At 40.7% G+C, this 21,650-nt stretch overlaps 1 protein-coding gene across 9 annotated transcripts in view; it reads right to left on the bottom strand.

The window, feature by feature from the left end:
* The window catches only part of PTPRM (protein tyrosine phosphatase receptor type M), a 691,593-nt gene that overhangs the window by 125,783 nt on the left and 544,160 nt on the right, over positions 1–21,650 (bottom strand). For 4 of the 9 annotated variants that reach the window (XM_054018880.1, XM_054018887.1, XM_054018882.1 and 1 more), the window contains 5 exons: positions 15,856–16,007; positions 12,694–12,768; positions 12,421–12,447; positions 7,953–7,964; positions 6,959–7,146 (listed from right to left, as the gene is read on the bottom strand). In XM_054018880.1, the coding sequence (XP_053874855.1) occupies positions 6,959–7,146; positions 7,953–7,964; positions 12,421–12,447; positions 12,694–12,768; positions 15,856–16,007 (454 nt within the window). The remainder of the gene's footprint in view (positions 1–6,958; positions 7,147–7,952; positions 7,965–12,420; positions 12,448–12,693; positions 12,769–15,855; positions 16,008–21,650) is intronic. The other 5 variants (XM_054018883.1, XM_054018885.1, XM_054018889.1 and 2 more) reach the window with 2 other exon arrangements.

Genomic DNA, 21,650 nt, shown 5'->3' with positions numbered 1-21,650 from the left:
GGTGCAGGGGGTATGGGCTCTGGGCTGGGTGTGTGCGCTCTGGATGGGGCCAGAAATGAGGGATTCAGGGTGCAGGAGAGGGCTGCAGTCTAGGGCAGGGGATTGCAGCATGTGGGGGGGATGGGCTCTAGGTGCGGGCTCCACGTGGGGCCAGAAATGAGGGGTTCAGGGTATGGGAGAGGGCTCCGGGCTGGGGCAGGGGGTTGTGCTGCGGTGAGGGGGAATGAGGACAGTTGCTGGGGGTGCAGGTTCTGGGGTGGGGCCGAGGGGTTTGGAGTGTGGTAGAGGGTTCAGGCTCTGGCTGGGGGCGGGACCAGGGATGAGGGGTTCAGGGCTGGGGCAGTGTGGTATTATCTAATTAAAATATCACTATGGCATTATCTGATTAAAATATCATTGTTGCTACCACTGTTATATAATTTCAACAAACCTTACACAAATTGTGACACATGGCCAAAAAGGGTTAAGCAGCTTGCAGGCTAATTGACCCAAATTCAACCCTTAAACATTATCTACCAAAATATCTTTATGTTTTTGTATGTTGGTAGAGGTTAACAATGTAATCAAACAATCCCTGTCTATGCTGTATCTGTTAATTCAGAGATCCAAAGGAGTCTTAACATTTAAATGAACTGTATTCCTCTCTCTTTGAAATGTACGGCAAATCATCTGTGAATGGTGGAAAACAAGCAATTGCCTTATGTTAATCCATGTAGCTAATTACAGGTGATGTTTAGGAAATAGGTCTACTTCAAAGTCTCCATGATTGCCTATTGTTCGCCTACAGACTCTGACCAAGAAAAGGCCCGGAACTCTATAAAAACTCCTTGAGTCCTGATCCTTTTTATCTCAGATCTGCTTGATGCTTCATGCAGGGAAAGCTTAAGTCAAAAGGCTGAGATCTCCAGTTCTAACTGGATCACCCTGAATATGGACATTGGACTATAACCTATGGACTAATTCTGAAAGAACTCTTTCACCATCTCTACTATGAATCTGATCTGAGAACTGTACTCATATCTGTATGTATACTGATCTTTTAACCAATACTCACTCTCTTTTCTTTTTTAATAAATGTTAGTTTAGTTAAGAATTCACTGTAAGCATGTATTTGGAATTCATTAGCCTGGGAGGTAATGTGCCCGATGCTTTGGGATTGGCAGAACTTTCTTATATGATGAAAAAAGTTTTCAGTAATCCTCATCATATTTGACTTGGGTGTTTGGGTGGAGGCCTAAGGTTGGGTTGCTTTAAGGAAACTGTGTTGTTGGCTTCTGGGTGACCAGTAAGGTATTATAGAAGCTGTTTTCTGCTGGTTTAGTAAATCTAAGTATTGGAATATCCACCAGCTTTGGGGATTGTCTGCCCCATTCTTTGCAGTTCACCCTAATTGAGTGACCTCAGCTGGCTCCACTGGGATCCCAGTCACAGGCAGGTCGTTGGTGTGTGTGGTGGGGGTGAGGACTCGGGGTGTGGGCTCTGGGGATGGGGTGTTGGGCTCCAGGAGGGAGTTAGGGTGTGGGAGCGGACTCCTGGCTGGGGCAGGAGGTTGGGGTGCGGAGTCCCAGCGGTCCTTACTGGGGCTCCCAGGATACAGCCGCCAGGCCCCTGGAGCCCCTAGGTGTATGGCGGCCAAGGAGGCTCCACGCATTGCCCTCGTGCTGCCCCCACCAATGGGAGCTGCGGATCCGGCACTAGGGATGGGGACAGCGTGTGGAGCCTACCTGTCTGCCCATGAACCTAGAGGCCACAAGGACCTGGCGGCTGTTTCCAGGAGCCTCATGGAGCTAGGGTAGGCAGGGACCCTGCCTTAGCCTTGCACCCCCAACCAGACTTTTCACCAGAGATGCCAGGGTCCTTTTTCGACTGGGCGTTCCGATTGAAAATCAGATGCCTGGCAACCCTAATGCAATTCCATCAGGATTAGCAACAGAGGGAAGCTTGAAAAGGGTCCCATTTACAAGTCCTAGCATTTTAAAGGAACCTCTGCCATTCAGACAATGGGAGCTCAAAACTTCCCTTATTTGAGTATAATGTGGTACTGATTTTCTAAGGTTTTGTTTACACACAAAGTTGCACTTTATGTTAAAGCTGTTTTAAAATCAATGTAGTTAAACCAGTGTGGACTCCTGCGTGGACGTTCTGAAACTGATTTAAACCTGGCTTATGTCAATTTAGCTTAATTTGGTAAGGAATCAACTTACATTGAGAAGATATAAGCCAAGTTTAAATCGATATAAGAGCATCCACAAAAGGGGTTTAAAACAATTTTAGTTAAAATCGTACTAAACTTTGTGTTTAGAGTAGTTTTAAGTTCCTACCAATACTACTAGGCTGTGTTGGGCTCCTGTAATGGATACAAGTTTACTTTCTCAGGAGGGAGTGAGTAGATCAATACAATAGTTTGCAGTGGCGCTGTGAGGCTTAATGTGTTAAAGCACTTTGACAGTCTCAGATGAAAGGCACCATGCAAGTGAAAAGTATTATTGAACTATGAAGTCAAAGTAGAAGAGGAGGACAAAGGCACAGTGAAAAAAATACAGAGATCATTTTCACTCTTCTTATCTTTTGTTAATGCAATGTGGAGAGGAGATAATTAGTGAAAATGATGACAGAGTGAATACTGGGATAGGAAACAGAGACTTTTCAAGGGTAAATAATATCCCTCTTACTCTAGAACTGGTGAGCTCTAATAAAGCTGTGCTGGAGTAGGTTGGGTATGGGAAACCATACCACTATCTGACACTGCCAGACCAAACCAAAATCTCAACTTTCTGTTTTTTAAAGTCCAGCAGGGAGACTGAAAGGATTTTAAAGATCTACTGTGTACTAAGCTGTTTGGAAATATGTATCCATTGCTTCTGAGTTTAGAGATTTCTGCACAATTCTTTACAATCATCTACACTCCACAAGATGATAAAGGTTTGAAACTTGAGAAACACAAGGGAAATTGGACAGTGAAGTTGTTATAGATGTACTGTTAAAGACATGTCTGTACTGGCTCTCACCCTTACATCGTCATAATGAATCACTAGGGGATTAAGGGCCGGATCCTGCACCAGTCAAGTCAATGGCAGTTTTGCCCCTGGCAAGAGCAGAAGCAGGATTGGGTCCTTATAGCATACTTCTGTTCATTAATAATCATGAAAGGCCCATTCCTGCAAGCTGCTGAAAGCCTACAGTCTATGGGAGTTGAGGAGTCTGAGCACCTCACAGGATTGGGGCAAAAGGGTGCTCGACACCCTCAAACACCCAATGTGTTTTTTGGGATTTGAGGATGCTCAGGATCTCACATGATTGCTCAGCATCTTGCAAGATCATGCCCAAAATGTGGTTGATTAACATATAAATATATATCATATAACAGCATGCATTAAGTACCGACAATATTAAGCATAAATATTGTACAGTTATATAGCCTAAACTGGCCTGTACCATAATCCTGCTCACTTATGCTAAATATCTCATAACACCTTTCATTAGCTGAAGTAAGCTTTGGCTTAAGTAGATAGGAAAACTTGCAGTGTCAGGACATACAATTGTTTCCTCATAGCAACAGAAAGGGAGTTACCCTCACAAACCAAGGGGAGCGTCTCCATGCCCCTTAGTACCTGGAATGCACGTGTTGAGAAGAAAGATGAAGGGGTACACCACTGTACCAGAAATAAACAAGGTCAAAAGCTGAAAACTGAATCCAGTTTCAGGTGACATATATAGTACCATTTACTGGTAAACAAGTAGGGTACAAAAAGATGATTTTAGTAATGTAAGGGAGCACACCTTCTGCATAAGGTGAATGTAACACTGCTGCACTAGACTGCTGTTGGGAGACTGGTATCATACAGAATCTTTTTCCTGTACCATATTAATAAACCTGACTGGCATTGGTAATTTGGTTTCTTGAGTATATTTCATAACGAAATAATGAACCAAAGTGTGGTCAAGCAATCGACTGATTTATCAACAATGCACAGGCACTGCTTGCACCAGGCTGCTCTTGGTTAGAGGTGACCTATCAACTCTTTCCCTTACATCAATTATGTCACTGCAAAAACTTCTGGATCAAATTGATAGGACTTAAAATTACACATGTGCTTAAGCACATTGCTGAATCATAGCCTTAATTGTTAAATTTTATTTTAAAGCACTTATAACTAAGCATACTAGTTAATACTTTGGTCCCTTTTATTACCTTAAACAGCTACTAGCTGGTAATGTGCTACATTACTTTCTGCTCAGTTCAGCGTATTTATTTTCATTGTGAATCCTGATTGAATGTCTTTGGAATCAAGTTGTTTCCCTGGTGAGAGAATGTAATCCTGCTATCTTGTTAGACGGAAAATCATCTATGAAAGTCCATTCAAAACAAATCCCCTGCCAAAATATTTCTCTCTTTTCATTTGGACAGTTTTCTTTCTGATAATTTAATGGTAATAAATCCCTCCATATGCCTGGACCAGCCTTGGCAAAGAGAAGAGGTCTCAGTCTGAAAATCAGATTAAACAGGGAGCCCCTCAGTCTCAGCAGGACTGGAAGTTCTGGATAGTTTTTTTATGGCACATGGAAGAGAGATTCCAGAAAGTCAGTTCTATTGCTTAGGTTGTAGCAAGAACTATGTGCACAGTGTGCATTTATCTCTGCAGATAGTTTCAAGACAAAGGTAAATATTTTAATAGGTTTGGCAGCCTGAGACTTCCATTATGCGTCAATGATCCTAAGAAATTCAGTAACAGAAGGACTGTTCCATGGCTTGTTATGGTCTATTCTGATCATAAACAATTTCCACATGGAAACAGAAATGTTGCAACTAGTGCTGCAATATTTCAAGTCCCACTCTTCCACCATCTCCAGTAGACTACACGGATGTATTTTATCTACAGACATTAGTCATGACTACACCTCCTGCCTGTAATTGGGTGTCATCCATCAGGTTGGAAAGTTTAGAATTAAGTGATTTTCCTGGAAACCATTTTTCAGCAGCATCATTTGATCCATTGTAGTTAAAGCTAAGTCAGTGGTTCCATTATAGATTCCATTTCACAGTACCTTTTATAAATTAGTTGTAGGTTTCCTCTGCACTTAAAATTGGTATACAAGGTCTAGGCTGAGGAACAAAGTTTTTTCCGAAGACAAAGATTTTCAATTGTCATTTTTAAACACCAGTTATCAGAAACATCTTTTATGTAAACAACTGTCATAACGTACATTTAGCATGGCAGGGCACAACAAACTGGAAAAACATGACCATTGCTCATTTGTAAAAAGCGTACTCTACATCAGTAGATGGGTCTTTACTCAAAGGGACTGTATTATCTATTAGGTAAAAACATTAACCCATAGTTTCAAAGTGCCTAAATATGGTACATCGTGTACTATATTTCACGCAGGGCTAGAGTGAGCCTCTAAGGGCAGTGCATAGCTGTGTACACCCCAAGAAGAACCGTGAGAAGGAGCTATGCATGCATGGGAGGTGAAAAGTAATTTACTGCAGACCTTTACGAATTGCAGCTTCCTTCCTTCAAAACATCTCAGCTCTGCTGGCTGGGGTGCTGAGAAGCCAAAGCCGCACCTATATCATTCTGCTCCTTTCTGCCAACTTGTAGCGGTGAAGGGAGGAGTATTGGGCATGCAGCCTCTGTTCTCCTTCCTTTTGTTGAGCCACGATGTGGAGAGGAATACGGGAGGGCTTGGTGGGGTCTTACTCTCTTGTACAGCCACTATGGGCCATATTAGGCTAGGTCACAGAATAGGCCATCATTCGTGTATTTAGAAGATCACAGAGTATTTTGAAATAGACCATAACAGCTTCAAAACTCACCTGCCTACCAGTATCTACATCTGTCCAAGTTTGCATTTTGTGCCCATCACCGTACAACTTAAGCACTCAATGCAAATTATGGCATGAATTCTCATACACTTCACTGACAGATTCATTGTGTATTCTAGCTATTCTTTCAGAACTTTATTGATACCAATTTATTGTCCAACCTATATGTAATTGTTCCCCCTGAATTTATGTTTTTAATTCTGCTAGCTCTTAGGGCTCAATCCCATAAACTCTTAAACATGTGAATAATTCTAGTTTTCTTAGTTATCCCATCCACTATAAGTAAAAACTACTCACATGAATAAGAGTTTTCAGGATCAGCCCCTTAAACTCTGTCCTAAAAAGGCAGAAGGAAATGTGTAAAGGAAATTCATTTCGGTGACCTAGACACTAAATTATGGAACAAAGTAGAATATAAAGGAACCCAATGAGGTTTGCATTTACTAGGGGATAATCTCTGATCATTCAATTCCACATGACTTGGAACGTGAGAGAACCATTCCTGTGATTTTAGAGCATAGCTAAGCTTAAGGCAGTCATTTATAATGCTTTGTTTTAGACAGGAAAGATTTTTTTTTTTTTTTTTTTGCCTTTTTCATTGATCTCACAAAGAACATAGAGCTGGCATTGCAGGCACTCCCATAGCCTTGATGATGTGCTATATTCCTACAGTCTTTGCTGGCATGCACTAGTCATGACCACCCATGGAACCTGTATTTCAAAGCACAGTGTCATATTACAGGACAACTCTGATTGGCCAGTGCTATGATGTCACACTTTGAAATGCTACTTTTATTCAGGAGAAAATAAAAACTCATAACAGAGGGCTCTTTGATCCCACAGTGGCCTGGGCTTTTCAAAATATATTAATGGATAACTGGAATTAGATACAGAATGTAGAGCTCTATTTTTACATCTCACTGTTCATTCTGACTTGTTACACATAAAATACTGTCAGTGCCTTTTTAGCACAGTAGAGAAGGTGCCTCTCTCTAAACATCCCTTGTCCACACTACAGGAGGCCTTCTGTGTGTGGTGGTTATTTTTCCTGTTCTGTGGTGCAGATTGCAGAAAGGTGAGAGCTGGCACCACAGAAGGCACAACAATCTGGCCAATAGATCTGGCACTTACCTCGTATTCCTCTTTGAATCCGTAGCCCTCTGCACATTTCATCTGCGTGATATGCTGCAGCAAGTCAGCCACACGGATGGCTGGATGAAGCTGTCCGGTCTGGTATGGCACATCTACTGGGTCTCGCTTCTTGTAGGTGTGTGACTGGACCAAGCTGCTTGTGTCACTGGCCATCGTGTGGGTTTCATCTATGAAAAGAAAACTGAACAATATACCCGGTTGTTTCCACTTATTAAAAGTATAAAATACATTGATTTCTTCAAGGATGATTTTGATATCACCAACTTTAATATAACCACTATTTATTAGGGCTGTGCCAGAAAAAAAGATAAATCCATTTAGTAAATTATCCAGGGAGATTTCAAGACTGATTGGAATGAGGCAATGTCCATGTTTCTACAATGTAAGCATTGCAGAACAGTCCAAACTATATATTGTTTTAAATATATATAGATAGATATATAAATAAATATTGTTTTAAACACTAACTGATTATAAACAATATTTAAATTCTTTAGGCATTCAGTTATAAGCTGAAGAGAAGTTTCATCTTGAAACTTCATCAAGTCCCACTGGAATAAAATAGGACTTGTATTTTTCTTAGATTAGTGAACTATTAGATTTTACACTGTGAACTCAGAACAAATGTTTTGTGTGAGCAAAATAAAAAAATGCACAAAATGGATTATGGTTCATTAAGCTAGGACTGCAATGAAAATGTAGATCTGATACAACACTTGGAAACAAAATACAAGAGGACAAATGCAAGAGATCATCTGCTTAGGGTAAATGTTTTGATTGGCTGTTTAGCATGCTGCAGAACCAACAACTTCACAATATATCATGGGCCATCACATTAGGCATAAAATGTTATATGTCAACTGACATGCAAGCCAACACGCAACAGAACCCACTGGGTTGCTCAAAATTTGTATGAAACACACACTCTCCCGCCCCCTCCACACCTCTTTGACGGGGCAAATGGGCAACTTACCATTTATTGGCACTTTTAAGAAGAACCATATCAGGAGAAAAAAGAGGAGGAGAAAAAGGAAACAGGGCATAAGCAACAGTACTACATTAATAATTACAGGTAATTTTATGTTTGTAATTTAACTTTTACAGCTTGGTATCCTAGCTGAGTCACTGATTATGTGAAAGAGGGCATGATTCAAGAAGCAATATCACTTTTCCCTTGTTTTCATGGAATTTTTAAATGTGTTTAATACTTGACAAGAAAAAAACCCCAAAAGTCTGAGGAGTAAGTATCATCATAAATATTTTCTTTGCTGAAAAAAAAGGAAGATCAAAATTTTATATTTCTCAAAGAGTATTTTGTTTTAGTTAACTGAAATAACAAAAATAGTGTTTTAATTTGGTCAAAATACTCTGCAATGCCTGCACACTAACTATGGGAAATGGTTAATGAAATTAATATACTGTAAAAATGACTGCTGTGTAAAATGTGTTATATAAAGGGGGACTGCTAAAATAATATGGTTTCCATATTCTTTAGTTAAATTTATTATAGTATAGAGCTCCCAACATTTTCTTTAAGAAAAGGCCCCAAGATCTCACACAAACACCCAAATTGCTACATCTGCTCATCAAGGGCCAGTTTTTGATCTCGGTGTAAATCAAAAGTTACTCCACTAAAGTCAAGGGAGTTACTCATTGAGGTCAATGAAGTTACAGTGAGTTTACACGGATGAAACTGAGATTAAATCTGGTCCTCAGTGAATAGTTTAAAATGTGAACAATGCACCTAAACTTAAAATAATATGTAGCAATATGGATATGAATATGGATATTTCACTATGTCTCCTTCCACTTTACTAACCTCATCCAATATAGCGGAAAATTATTTTACATTTTTAATAATTAAATTTGGCTACTTTTGCCTAACATGCAGTAAAACTGTATTGCAAAGCACCTTGGGATGCATGGCATGAAAGGCGATATACATGTGTAGTTACAGCATGTTGTTGTTGAAATGGCACCTGAATACTACAAGGCGGCTAAGACACAAAAGACAAAAAAAAGTGTAGAAGTTGATTGTATGGTTTTTTAAAATTTATGTAGAGTTAGATTATAGGTTTTATTTTTGTTCAAACTAAGGTATCACCGTAACTCTGAAACTCGTATTAAACATTCAGATGGCAAATCTTATCAAATGTCAGGATCTCTGGGCTGTGAAAGTGAGACAGTTCAGCCCATAAGCCTCTCACTCCAGGGGACTTCTCTGTGTTGTGGACTAAATGGAACATTCATTCCTGCCTCCCTCCCACTGCCTCTCTGCCTCATCTAGCTCCCACCCTTTCAAGACTAAAACTATTATGCCATGTTTGGGACTGATCTTTTAAAGTTACTTTAAATGAAAAGGTTATGCTCCCTGCCTTTGATGGTACAATATAAATCCACCAGAAATACAATATTTGCTATCTTCTTGCTTTGACTTTGAAAGTGATAGCAAGACAGAGAATCTCAGATGTAAGAGTCAATTGCTTTTGCCAACTGACATGGTGGTCATACCACACCATATAGCTTATTTAGTTTAGCTGGTGAATATAGTTATTGATCCCCATTATATTATCCAGTTATTGATTCCAATATATTTGTCCAGTACTGTCGGAGAACTATTAAAATGCATATTTAGCCAGCATTTATCAGAACCATGGGTGCTGCAGACAACTGCAAGACCAATGGAGTATCTGGGTTAAGTTCCTTTTCATTTCTTCTGTTACTTTACACTTTTTTTTTCTTTTTTTTTTTGAGTTTTGAATTTTGTTCAGAACATAGGAGGACAGGCAGGCATTATCTACCCTGCCTTTTCCAGACCAGTTGCCTCTCTTTGAACATTAATTTAGCCATACACAACCCAGGAATATTAAGGGATTGTTTGTAAAGATTTCACTTAAGTGGTTAGGCTAAACATGAAGCTTCTCTCAGTTGTCTGAAAATTAGTAATTATTGAAATACTGAATCATTGAGAAGAAGTCAGATTGTTGCCATTTGTTTCATTTAAAAAGTTTCCTATTAATTCAGTCAATTGTTTCAATAGGTTGAGAAGATGCTAATTTGCATGTTGAGTCTACGGCCTTGTCTACAATAATGCTGTAAGCTGATCTAAGTTATGCTCGTTACGTTACATAAATGGACTTAAAGTGGTGTCTACACCATGCTATGTTGACGGGAAACATTCTCCTGTCAACATAGCTTCCGCCTCTCATTGAGATGGAATATTGAAGTCAACAGGAGAACGCTCTCCCATCGAGTTAGCTTGTCTTCACCGGACCTGCTAAATCGACGCTGATGCATTGATGGCAGAGCTACTGATTTAGTGCAGTAGCGAAGACAAGCCCTAAGTTTCCTCTCAAAACATTTTGGAAAATGTAAGTGTATTGCGATCCCTTTAGTAACAAAACTAAACAATAATCACAGTCATACTACTTCCCAGTAGGTCATGTAGACCAGCTCAATTGGTTCCAACTAGAAGTTTGACCCTGCAGTCCCTTATGTCCTGAAAACTCCCAATGGATAAGGAAGGACTGCAGGATTGGGCATTACATGCAGTAAGAAGCCAGCCATTCATGTATTAAAATACATGGACTTGAAAATTAATTGTTGTTTTAAAATGTCACAGGACAGATCCGCATCTGTGTTGCTCCACTGATTGAAGTAGAGCTGCTCTAATTTAGACCAGTAAAGCTCTAGCCCAATACATGTATGTATGCAGCTTTCTGGTGATTACTTCTGTTTGAACGGAACACCAACCATAAAGGGATACTTAACCTTTAACATGGAAGGCAACAAAAGTATTTATTTTCTACAACAAAATAATGGGAGGACTTCTGAGGAGAGTAAATACAGATTGTATACATTAGCTAGCTAACTCAAGAACTTCTCTCTTACAGCTTCAGAGAAGGAGATTTTGTCCCCCCAAATGCATCAGAAATGTTTGTTTAAATATTATTTCTCCTTAGAGAAACCTACCAAAGATTTCTTATTGTCATTACGGTCCAACAAATCCCTGGAAAAGTTTCTGAGAATCCATTTTCAAAGCTTATCATAATCCTGATAGAAATATCTAAAATTTTCTCCTGGCAACAATGCTTTTCTTTCTGACCACCCACAAGGTCAGAACATCTACTGGATGAGTTGCTGAATGAATTGAAAGCACAAAGGAATCTAAAATCTCAGGCAGTTAAAAGGCTCTGCAAATTTCATTTGCATGCAGATTACTACGTTGTTACAGTGACTACCGTTACATTCTCCCTGATGTACACAAAGTATAAAAATGCACACTTTTTTTCCTTTGGATTTCATAGTTAAATAAGCTTTCCTAATTATCCCTCCAGCACAATAACTTTGCTACATTAGTTTTTCAGAAATCACATTCCTAAACTGCAGCTCTCTGTAACTGTCACTTAACTATATTTAATTTCTTTTACCTCAATGCAACTGCTTAAAGCCAGAAAATGACATGTAAGCATTATACTTCATATACAAATTCCTAGTGATTTGGAGAAAAGGGAAGAGGAAGAAAAATATGTATTGTAAAGATAAACCATTGTAAAGACAGTGCTAAAGAAGCAGCTTAACACTTGGGTTGGAATTCTTGCTACAGTGCATTGTTATACCTTTATTGAATTTTTTAAAATCTCTGTTTAGGTGAAGGTTAGTACTGTGGAAGTAACAAAGGACAAGCCGTAACACACGTTTGTTACTATTCATTGCAAATGCAATAGCATCTCATGCTACTTTTATTATAACAGCTTGAAAATGCCATTTTCCTTCATTCTTTTTATATTGCACAAATAAGAGGGTTGTTTTTTTCTAAATTCCTAGTGGAAATATTTCATACTTCAAATGCATTTAGTCCTATAGTGCTACCATTTTATTCATTTTTGTGACACCTGACACATAATAAACGATATTTTTATGAAGTGCCATATTGTCATTTTGCTGTTCAAAACACCATCTTCTCTGAAACTTCACTGTGACAGGCATGTCAGAAAACCGTGTGGTATTGTAAGAAGAAATGATAGCTGGTAGATGGCCAGACCTTTATTTTGACTGATTTTCTATATCATCCTTAATTAGGAAAACATTATTTTTACAAAAGTGACATCTTCAGTTCACAGATAAAACTGAAAACAATGAGAAACTATTTTAATTGCCGTGATAATCAAATTCTTGTGTGTCATTCCAAATACATGCATAAACATTTCTTCATAAAACCACATGTGAAAGCAATTTTTCTCCTTTTCCTCCCTAACTTTGCACCGTGACGGTAGGAATCCAGTTTGATCACTGTCCTGAGCATTCTCATTGCAGAAAAGCTTGCTCCCCCTCCTGAAAACCTAATGCTTTAGTCTCTTAGATACTATGTTCTGTAACCCAGAGCTGCACCTTTCTAAATTATTTCTGCAATAAACTTTGATAAAGGGAAATGTTCTCACCTAAAATTGCAGTTGGCACAAATGGATCTGTCATACATCATAAGCAGGTCAATGCAGAAAGGTAAAAAGAGAGAGAACAGTAAATGATTGATCAATGATCCCCAATTTTCCTGCAGAAAGCCACAGTAAGCAACTAGTTATAATATGTTACAATGCATAATGCTCCTATGGCAATATATAATAAAATAATAACAATATACATTTTGATTTCTAAGGCGGGAAACTGGTGCATTGCATTATGAAGGGATGAAACAAAGATAAAAAACTGGTTACCTGGGTAATAAGAATTAGGCACCGTTGTGCTCAACGTGTTAGTTTTCATTGTAAATGAAGAGGGGGAGGATACAGCTGTAAAGAGAAGAAAATCTAGTCAGTGGCAGCAAAGAGAAATTTGGCTGTTTCAGATTGGAAATATAAGCATATGCAATTGATTTAATTTAGGGCCTGATCCTGCTCCCTTTGAAGGCAATGGCAAAACTCCCAATGATTTCAATGGGAGCAGAAAGTATGTTGTGTAATTACTAGACTGGTTTACCTAATATGGACCAATTTTCTGAAAATAATTTTATCAGATAAAGCAATTTGATCATTGTGAAGTTTTCCATTGATGGCTAGCATATTTTTATGTTTCAAAGGTAAGGCTGAATGCAGATATTCAAATAAGCAAGTAACAATGACAGCATTTGCTTTTTACAGTAGCTCTGAGAATTAAAAGGGTTACCTAACAATACCACAAATAGGATAGCCAACTATTCTTTTACAACTCATTTTTTACTCTGCTGTGCTACTAATAGTTCAGATAGGTGGGTAACATATATGAATACAGTATTGTTTCCTGAATGTTATTTCTTTTCTCTGATAGTGTTTTTCAACCAGTGATTCACATTTCAGTATTGGTATTAGTATTTAAAGATGTAAACACTGGTAATTTTATAAGGGTGTTAAATGAAACAATCTAAGATGACTTAATTCCATAGCATGACATACAACACATGCATTACCATTAAAGGGACAGAAATAATCAGTGGGTAACAGGCTGTTAATTATAAAACATCAAGGGATGTCCAGCCAAAGAATCGTCAAAGACTTTTAAGCAAAGGTTATTGCACATGCAACCCTCGTGGCTGATACAAGTTGTGGTGCATTACACTAGAGCTCCATCTCAGTTATTCCACTAGATGTAAGGATATTCTGGACATCCTAGTAAATTCTCAAGAAAAGACAGTTACCTTTTCCGTAACTGGTGTTTGAGATGTGTTGCTTGTGTCTATTCTACAATAGGTGTGCATGCTTGCCATGAGCATCGGTGCTGGAAGTTTTGCCCCTAGCAGTACCCTTAGGGGAGTACCCCTAGGAACCCCTGGAGTGGTGCCTCCATGACGCGGTATAAGGGGCACCGCGTGCTCCCCCCACCCTCAGTTCCTTCTTGCCAGACAACTCCGACAGAGGGGAAGGAGGGCGGGATGTGGAATAGTTATGAGCAACACATCTCGAAAAACAACAGTTACGGAAAAGGTAACTGTCTTTTCTTCTTCGAGTGATTGTTCACATGTATTTCACAAGAGGTGATTCCAAACTATATCTGTTGGAGGTGGGTATGAGTTCACAAACTATCGGGATGGAGTATGGCCCTGCCGAACCTGGTGTCCTCCCTGGTCTGGGAGACGATCGCATAATGAGAGGTGAACGTGTGAACTGAAGACCATATGGCAGCCCCATAAATGTCCTGAATGGGGACATGGGCCAAAAAGGCAGCCGATGAGACCTGCACCCTAGTCGAGTGTGCCCTCACAATTGGTGGCGGAGGGATTCCCGCCAAGTCATAACAGGTACGGATGCACGAGGCGATCCAGTTGGAGAGCCACTGAGTGGAGATTGGCCGATCCCTCACGCGTTTGGCCAAGGCGATGAACAGCTGAGAGGACTTCCTGAACAGTTTAGTCTGCTCCAGGTAAAAAGCCAGAACCAGTCTCACATCCAACGTGTGGAGGCAGCGCTCCTCACTGGACGCACGGGGTTTGGGGCAGAAAAATGTCCTGACCCACGTGGTAGGCGGAGACTACCTTCAGGAGGAATGAAGGGTGTGGGCGGAGCCAGACCTCATCTTTATGAAACACCGTGTACGGGGGCTCGGAGGTCAGGGCCCTGAGTTCCAAGCCCCGCCTAGCCGACATGATCACTACCAGGAAGGCCACCTTCCACAAAAGGTGCAACCAGGAGCACATAGCTAGCGGCTCAAATGGGGGGCCCGTGACATGGGCCAACACCAGGTTTAGGTCCCACTGTGCGACTGGGGGCTTAACATACAGGAAGAGACGATCCAATCCCTTAAGGAATCGGCCAGTCATAGCATGGGATAATACCGTACACTGAACGAACAAGCAGTTCTGGGGACGAGCTACGGCAAAGCTGGAGCAGAGCAGTTCCGAAGCACCTTCACTGGTAGGCAAGAAGGAACTGAGTGTGGGGGGAACGCGCAGCGCCCCTAATACTGCACCATGGAGGCGCCACTCCAGGGGTTGCTAGGGGCGCTCCCCTACAGGTATTGCTAGGGGAAAAACTTTTGACATCGGTGCCCCGTGCAGCACAACCTATTGTGGAATACACATGAGCAATCACTCGAAGAAGTTCAGAGACCTAAACATTGAACAAGGTAGGATCTGTGTTACTTTATGTAAACATTTTTGGTTCTCTTTTTTTTTTTTTTTTTCCTGTTCAGCAGTTGTGAAAATGACTGTTCTATTTGTAGTATGATCCTGGCACAGTTCTTATCCCAAACAAAGGTCTGCAGGTGAGTAAAAAATTTAATGTGTGAAATTTCACTCCCCAAAATTTCATTTTCAGGATATATCACAAACACGAGACATTTGGAGAATTGCCTATCAAACTCCACACTGATTAATTTCAGTTAGCTCTTTCTCTGCACTAGCAAGTGAGAAAGCATCATCTGGCACCTGATATAATGAGACAGCTATAACGCTGATAAACTGAGCTTTGGGACAACCAAAGATAATAAGTGATAACATTTAAAAAAATAAATTTTGCCTAAAACGGGGAGGTGGTGGTGAAGGATGTGGGGGCAGCATAAAGGATATAAAACTTTCAGCACAATAAACAGATGGGGAAATGCAAATCCACACCTGCTGCAGAATGTCTCTGCTGTTCATGTGGAAGAAAAAGAAAGACAGAAAAGCTCAATTATCCTTATTATTTTTAAAGAAGCCTATTCTTGATGTCTGACAGTCCTGCTCATTAGAATACATGCTGTGATGTGTTGCACAGTGGGAGATACTGGATCCCATGGATTTTCCACAAATGAATAACCTGTCCGCTGAATTGATTGGGTAATGAGCAGTATTTTAAGAGCCATTTCCACCCTCCTTCCCCCTTCAGAAATAAAAGAGACTGCTGCATCCCCAAGCATTTTGAACTTACATCTTCCATTTAGATTGTGCGTGTCCATGAAAGAGAAAGCTTCGTCACAGTTGGTGCCTTGCTCAGTGTAGCTTTTATCCATTGAATTCACCATCACTGTCATTTCTTGCCGGGTACTACTCAATGTCTCTTTCCGCTTCTTAGCCAATTTTCTTAAGAAATGAACATTGGGAGGGAAAAATAAAACTTGGTAAACACACATAGAATAGCTGTTTTTTTAATAGTTTGTAACTATTTTATGGAATAACTTTTGACAATCATTAGTGTTACTTCAGACAATTTTAATCAACTTAACACTTATTAAATATCATCTGTTAATCAAGGGCCAGCTTCTGATACTCTTACATGTGTAGAAGAGCACCTGGTTCCAGGGAAATGCTGCAGGTCTTTTTTTTTTTTTTTTTTTTCTGTGCAGAAAAACGCTTAGTGACCAAGATCTTGAAAGCAACTGGATCTGGGGGCAAAAGATAGTCTTGATCTCAGATTGATACAACTGGTGGGGTACTTTTATAATTGGACTGTGTATAGCCAGGGCTGGCTCCAGGCACCAGCTGAGCAAGCTGGTGCTTGGGGCAGCAGCTTGTAGGAGGCGACATTCCGCCCAATCCTAGGGCGGCACAGCCACTTTTTCTTTTCTTTTCTTTTTTTGTTTTGTTTTTGTTCCGCTCTGGCCGCCCTGTAGGAGGCGGCGGCGCGGAGGACAGCAAGCCCGGGCAGGCGGAAGTCTGCGTCCTTCCTTCCCAGCCTAACAGAGCAGCGCGGAGCCCTCCCGGCAGGCGGAAAGTGGCCCCGGCAGCGCCCCGCTGAAGCCCTGGCCGCCCCCCTTCTCTCTCCGCCCCCCGCTCCCTCCACCTGCTAGCCGGGGCACATCTGCAGCGCAGGGAATCCCCCTGCACCCTGGCTCCGGCCGTGCCGCAGGTTTTTTTTTTTTTTTTTTTTTTGCTTGGGGCAGCCGGCCCTGTGTATAGCAGTGATACTCAGACCTCAATGGTTCAGGAGCCAAATTAGTGATCAACATTACTTCAAAGCCACAGTCGTGTGAATTCATTGTTTCATTTACTGTAGTACTATATATTCATATTTAAACTGTATGACAGGGGAAATATTTACTTTTTATTATATTATATTATATAATATTAAAAAACCCCTAAATATTTATAAATATATATTTATAAATTCTCACAGCAAAATGACTGAGTATTACTATTTTATCAACTACAATTGGTTAATAATACAAGAAAAAGCATCCTGATTGGTTAATAATTAAAGCACACGGTGTTTTAATATCATGTGCTGCAAAGCGTCGCAGGAGACACATTACAGAGCCACTTGCGGCTCCCGAGCCTCAGTCTGTATTATCACCAGTGTACAGTATATATTTTTAAATAAGTGATGAATATATACTATTGATTTAGATCATATACCCTGGGCCTGAGTCTACTCTCACATATGCTGGTTTTCACAACTGAGTGATATTTCAAAGTGACGCAGGCTAGAAGGACCCAATTCTGCCACTGTTAGTCACATTGATTACAATGGCACTACTCCTGGTGTAAGGTGCTATTCAACGTGAGTAAGGGCAGCGGAATCTTGACATAGATTCTAATACCCTTACTCCATGAGTGGTTCCCTGAAAGCCAGTGGAACTGTTTGTGGAGTAAGATGCTATTCAGCATGAGAAAGTGTCTGAAATTGGCCCTTAATAATATATCATACTAAAATGTGTGGGTTATTTGGAAGAATAAATGGCAGATCTTATTTATGTGGTTTATGTTATTTGTTAGTTAAACAATTTTAATTGCTTTAAAGTTATAAAATAAATTGGCAAATTAAGGGCCTGGTTTGCCACCCTTACTCTAGGAAGTACCTCAAACAGTCCTTTTCAAATCAGTAGAGTTAATCACAGAGTAAGGTACTACTCAGTCTTAGTAAAGGAATAAGAATCTGGTACTAAATAATTAATCAAATGTCACAGAATATATACTCCACACAAATATGTGTTTGCATTAAAATTCAGTAACAAAACACTGATTAAACACGAGTTATAGATCCCAGCTGCTCTCCATCAAACCATAACAAATTAGGAAATACAAAGTTAAGGATTAAACTTTAAGTTTGGAAGAGGATATGACAACTCATATTTGTTATTGTCTTTATAAAACCATACCCCTGTAGGGAGCTGGGTTGGCCTCCCTCTGAACCAGAGGGTAAAGAGCCACTCTCTCAGTCTGAGTGGGCAGAGCCAGGCCAAACTTACTTCAGCCCCTGGGAGGGGAGGGGTGAAATTGGAAGTACAAAAGGCAGGGCCCTTAGCCCAGTCAGGGGAGCACCAGGGAGGGAGACAGACAAGGCTGTTTGCTGTTCCCTGTGAACCCTGCTGCCCAACCAGGGGATGCCCTGGACCAGGGGAAACCTGACCCAGAAGAAGGACTTGGGCTACCAGGACTGCCGGCAGCAGAGTACCCCGAGGAACTGGAAGAGCCGAGCAGTGACCCGAGCCCGAGTGAGCCCAATGCTGATGGTGAGCTGGAGCTACTGGTGGCTGAACACCCCAATGAGTTGGAGGAACCAGAGAGACCCACTCGAGAGACTAGGTAGGAGGTAGCCCAGGGGCGAAACTGGACAGTGGGTTGAGTTAGTTTTTGATCAGTGTGTTGTGGACGGATCCCCGCTGACCCAGTGGTGGGACCCTCTTCCCCCACCACTGTCAGGGCCCTGGGCTGGAACGCACTGGAGTTGGGTGGGCCTGCATTCCACTATCCCTGCCACCCCACCTCGGGGCGCTTCCCTGACTCTTGCTGGCGCTCCCCTGCCTGAGGGGCACGTCACGGACTCTTGCTGGCGCTCCCCTGCCTGAGGGGCACGTCACGGACTCTCCCCTGCCTGAGGGGCACGTCACAGATTCTTGCCGACGCTCCCCTGCCTGAGGGGCATGCCACGGATTCTGGCTGATACTCCTGTGTCACACCAACTGCAACAGCACACCTCCCTCCGCTAATTCCTCATTGATGGAGAGGTGTGACCAAGGCCTTTCGGCGAGGCAGTAGCTCCCCACCGCCCCCAGCGGCTCTGCGGACCAACTGAGACCTTGCTACACACCCATCCTTATCTCTACCAAAATACAAATTGAAATAACTGAAGGTACTTATTAAAATTATAAGATTTAAATTAAGATTTTGCATAAAAATTATCTTTGTATCTATCCTTCCCAACAAAAGCTTTCTATAAGCTCTGCCAAGCATTCCACGTATGAAGAAATATCGTTATATTTTAACTTTCTATAACCAAACCTAGTTCCCTTTGGGTTGTTCACACCTCCTCATGTTTAGGGTGGTTCTTGCCAGTGCCCTTTTTTATATGGTTTAGAAAGCGGACTGCAATCCCATTTATAAGTTAAAACAGTTCTAAGTGTAAAAACAACCATGTTAACAATATGTTAATCACTAACCATAATTGTTCCAAGCATGCTTATTATTATATATCCCCCCTAAAATGTATTACATGTTTTGGTTGGAATTTACATGGGAGTGTGATTTGCAAAGATAATAATCATAGAATTATAGAATATCAGGGTGGGAAGGGACCTCAGGAGGTCCTCTAGTCCAACCCCCTGCTCAAAGCAGGACCAATTCCCAACTAAATCATCCCAGCCAGGGCTTTGTCAAGCCGGGCCTTAAAAACCTCCAAGGAAGGAGATTCCACCACCTCCCTAGGTAACCCATTCCAGTGCTTCACCACCCTCCTAGTGAAATAGTGTTTCCTAATATCCAACCTAGACCTCCCACACTGCAACTTGAGACCACTGCTCCTTGTTCTGTCATCTGCCACCACTGAGAACAGCCGAGCTCCATCCTCTTTGGAACCCCCCTTCAGGTAGTATCAAATCCCCCCTTCATTCTTCTCTTCTGGAGACTAAACAATCCCAGTTCCCTCAGCCTCTCCTCATAAGTCATGTGCTCCAGACCCCTAATCATTTTTGTTGCCCTCTGCTGGACTCTTTCCAAATTTTCCATATGAGTTGTCATACCCTATTCTAAACTTGTAGTTGAAATTTACTCCTTTACGTTCTATTTCCTAATTATTTTATGGGTTGATAAAGAGCAACCATAACTCATGTTAAAATGAAGTTTTCATTTCTGAATTTTAATTTAATGTTGGCTTATCTAGAAATTCCTTTATGAATAACATTGGAGTATCTTATAAACTCAACAGCAGGAAACTGATGAATATCCCTGCATTTCCTACCTCACTCCCCGTTTCATAAGAAAAGAACAATATTTTCCTTACAAACTATAATCTATTTATTTTGGGATATTTATTTCCTAATACATTAATAACTGAATAGAAGTCCTTAGATCACCCATGAAAATGGCATCTATTTTCTCCTTTACCAATTTCTTCCTTATAAAGAATGTTGACTTATAAACACAATGGTATGAAACTGAATCTCCTTGCAGTTTATAAAAGTACCCACATTTCAAAATAATACACACTGGAGATGATGGTGAATCACTTTGATCCCAAATCTATTTTCTGACCTGTTTTTAAACACTATTTCACAGGAAGAGTCACATATATAACAGATACATAGAAAAGTAGACCTACTTCAAAACTATAATCTCTATTTTTTCAAGTTTTATTTATTCCCTAAAGATTTAGAAAATATTAAGAAATCATTACCCTGAGAAACTGAAAATCCTGATTAACCCTAACTATGGTCTGGTGACTTCTCCACCATAATAAATGGACTACTACTGAAAAGGTTTCAAATTTTTTTCAAGGATGCAGCAGGGTAGGCAGGGCAGTGGTTGTTTCTCCTTCTGCATGTCCTCTCTAGCCCCAAACTACTAGTGCATAGACCTTCTTCCTGGCCACAGTGCACTCTCCAAGTATCCAGGCTCCGACCTGAATCCACAACCTAGATGGTAACAATGAGGATTTCTAAATTTGACCTCTGCAGTTTCATTAATGAGCCATATTTCTCTTTATTTCTGTGTCACTCAGACCACTGGGAAATACTCCTGTCCAAGAACACACCACACCAGGTCTCCAGTGAGAGAGTTCCCTGTCTCTCTACTTCTACACAGGCCCTGAAATATGCACATGATTTTGGTCTAGAAGATAGAGTGAGGGAACTCCAGTACTAGTCTACCAATTAGACCTTTTTAGATAATCTCAGTCATCTTCCTTTCCCCATAACCAGAGTAATGAGCATTATCCATCTCCACAAAGCCCTTAACTGCTCCCAAGCTAAGCACTTATATCTAGATTTCTTGTATGGTGGTGAGTAACTGCTGGGCCACAAGACTTTCTCAGCTTTTAAAAAAGTTTCCCAGAGAAGTCATGCAATACGACTGTCCTAGACTGCATTCCAGGGATATGGATCGATATCTGCGAACTGACAGTCACAGCATTGACTCTGGTTACTCAACAGCATTATAAAAAGAGACCTGATTGATAGTGTATATCACAATCATCTGCCATTATAAGAGAGTCCTTTATTTTAGACTGAAATTTGCATCCTTCCCCAAGAAAGCTAAAGTTCTCACTTGTATTATTGTTTTGACAGTACAACTTGACATCCTACAACACAGAATTTTCCTTGAGAATGAATCCAAGACATTATTATCTTCTTGCACTAATATTTTTTCAGTCCTTCATTTTAAGTTTTTGTTCCACATTTAGGCTATGACAGATTGAGAGGTACTGTACAGTTGTTACTATCATAAAAACATTCTGAATCTAATGCTGGAATACAGGTCTTGTGGGAAAACGTCAAAGCTGAAACAACTATT

This window comes from Malaclemys terrapin, chromosome 2 (assembly GCF_027887155.1).
Source record: "Malaclemys terrapin pileata isolate rMalTer1 chromosome 2, rMalTer1.hap1, whole genome shotgun sequence".
Lineage (NCBI taxonomy): Eukaryota > Metazoa > Chordata > Testudines > Emydidae > Malaclemys > Malaclemys terrapin.
Note: the sequence above shows the minus strand (reverse complement) of the source record. Positions and strands in the feature narration are given on the sequence as shown.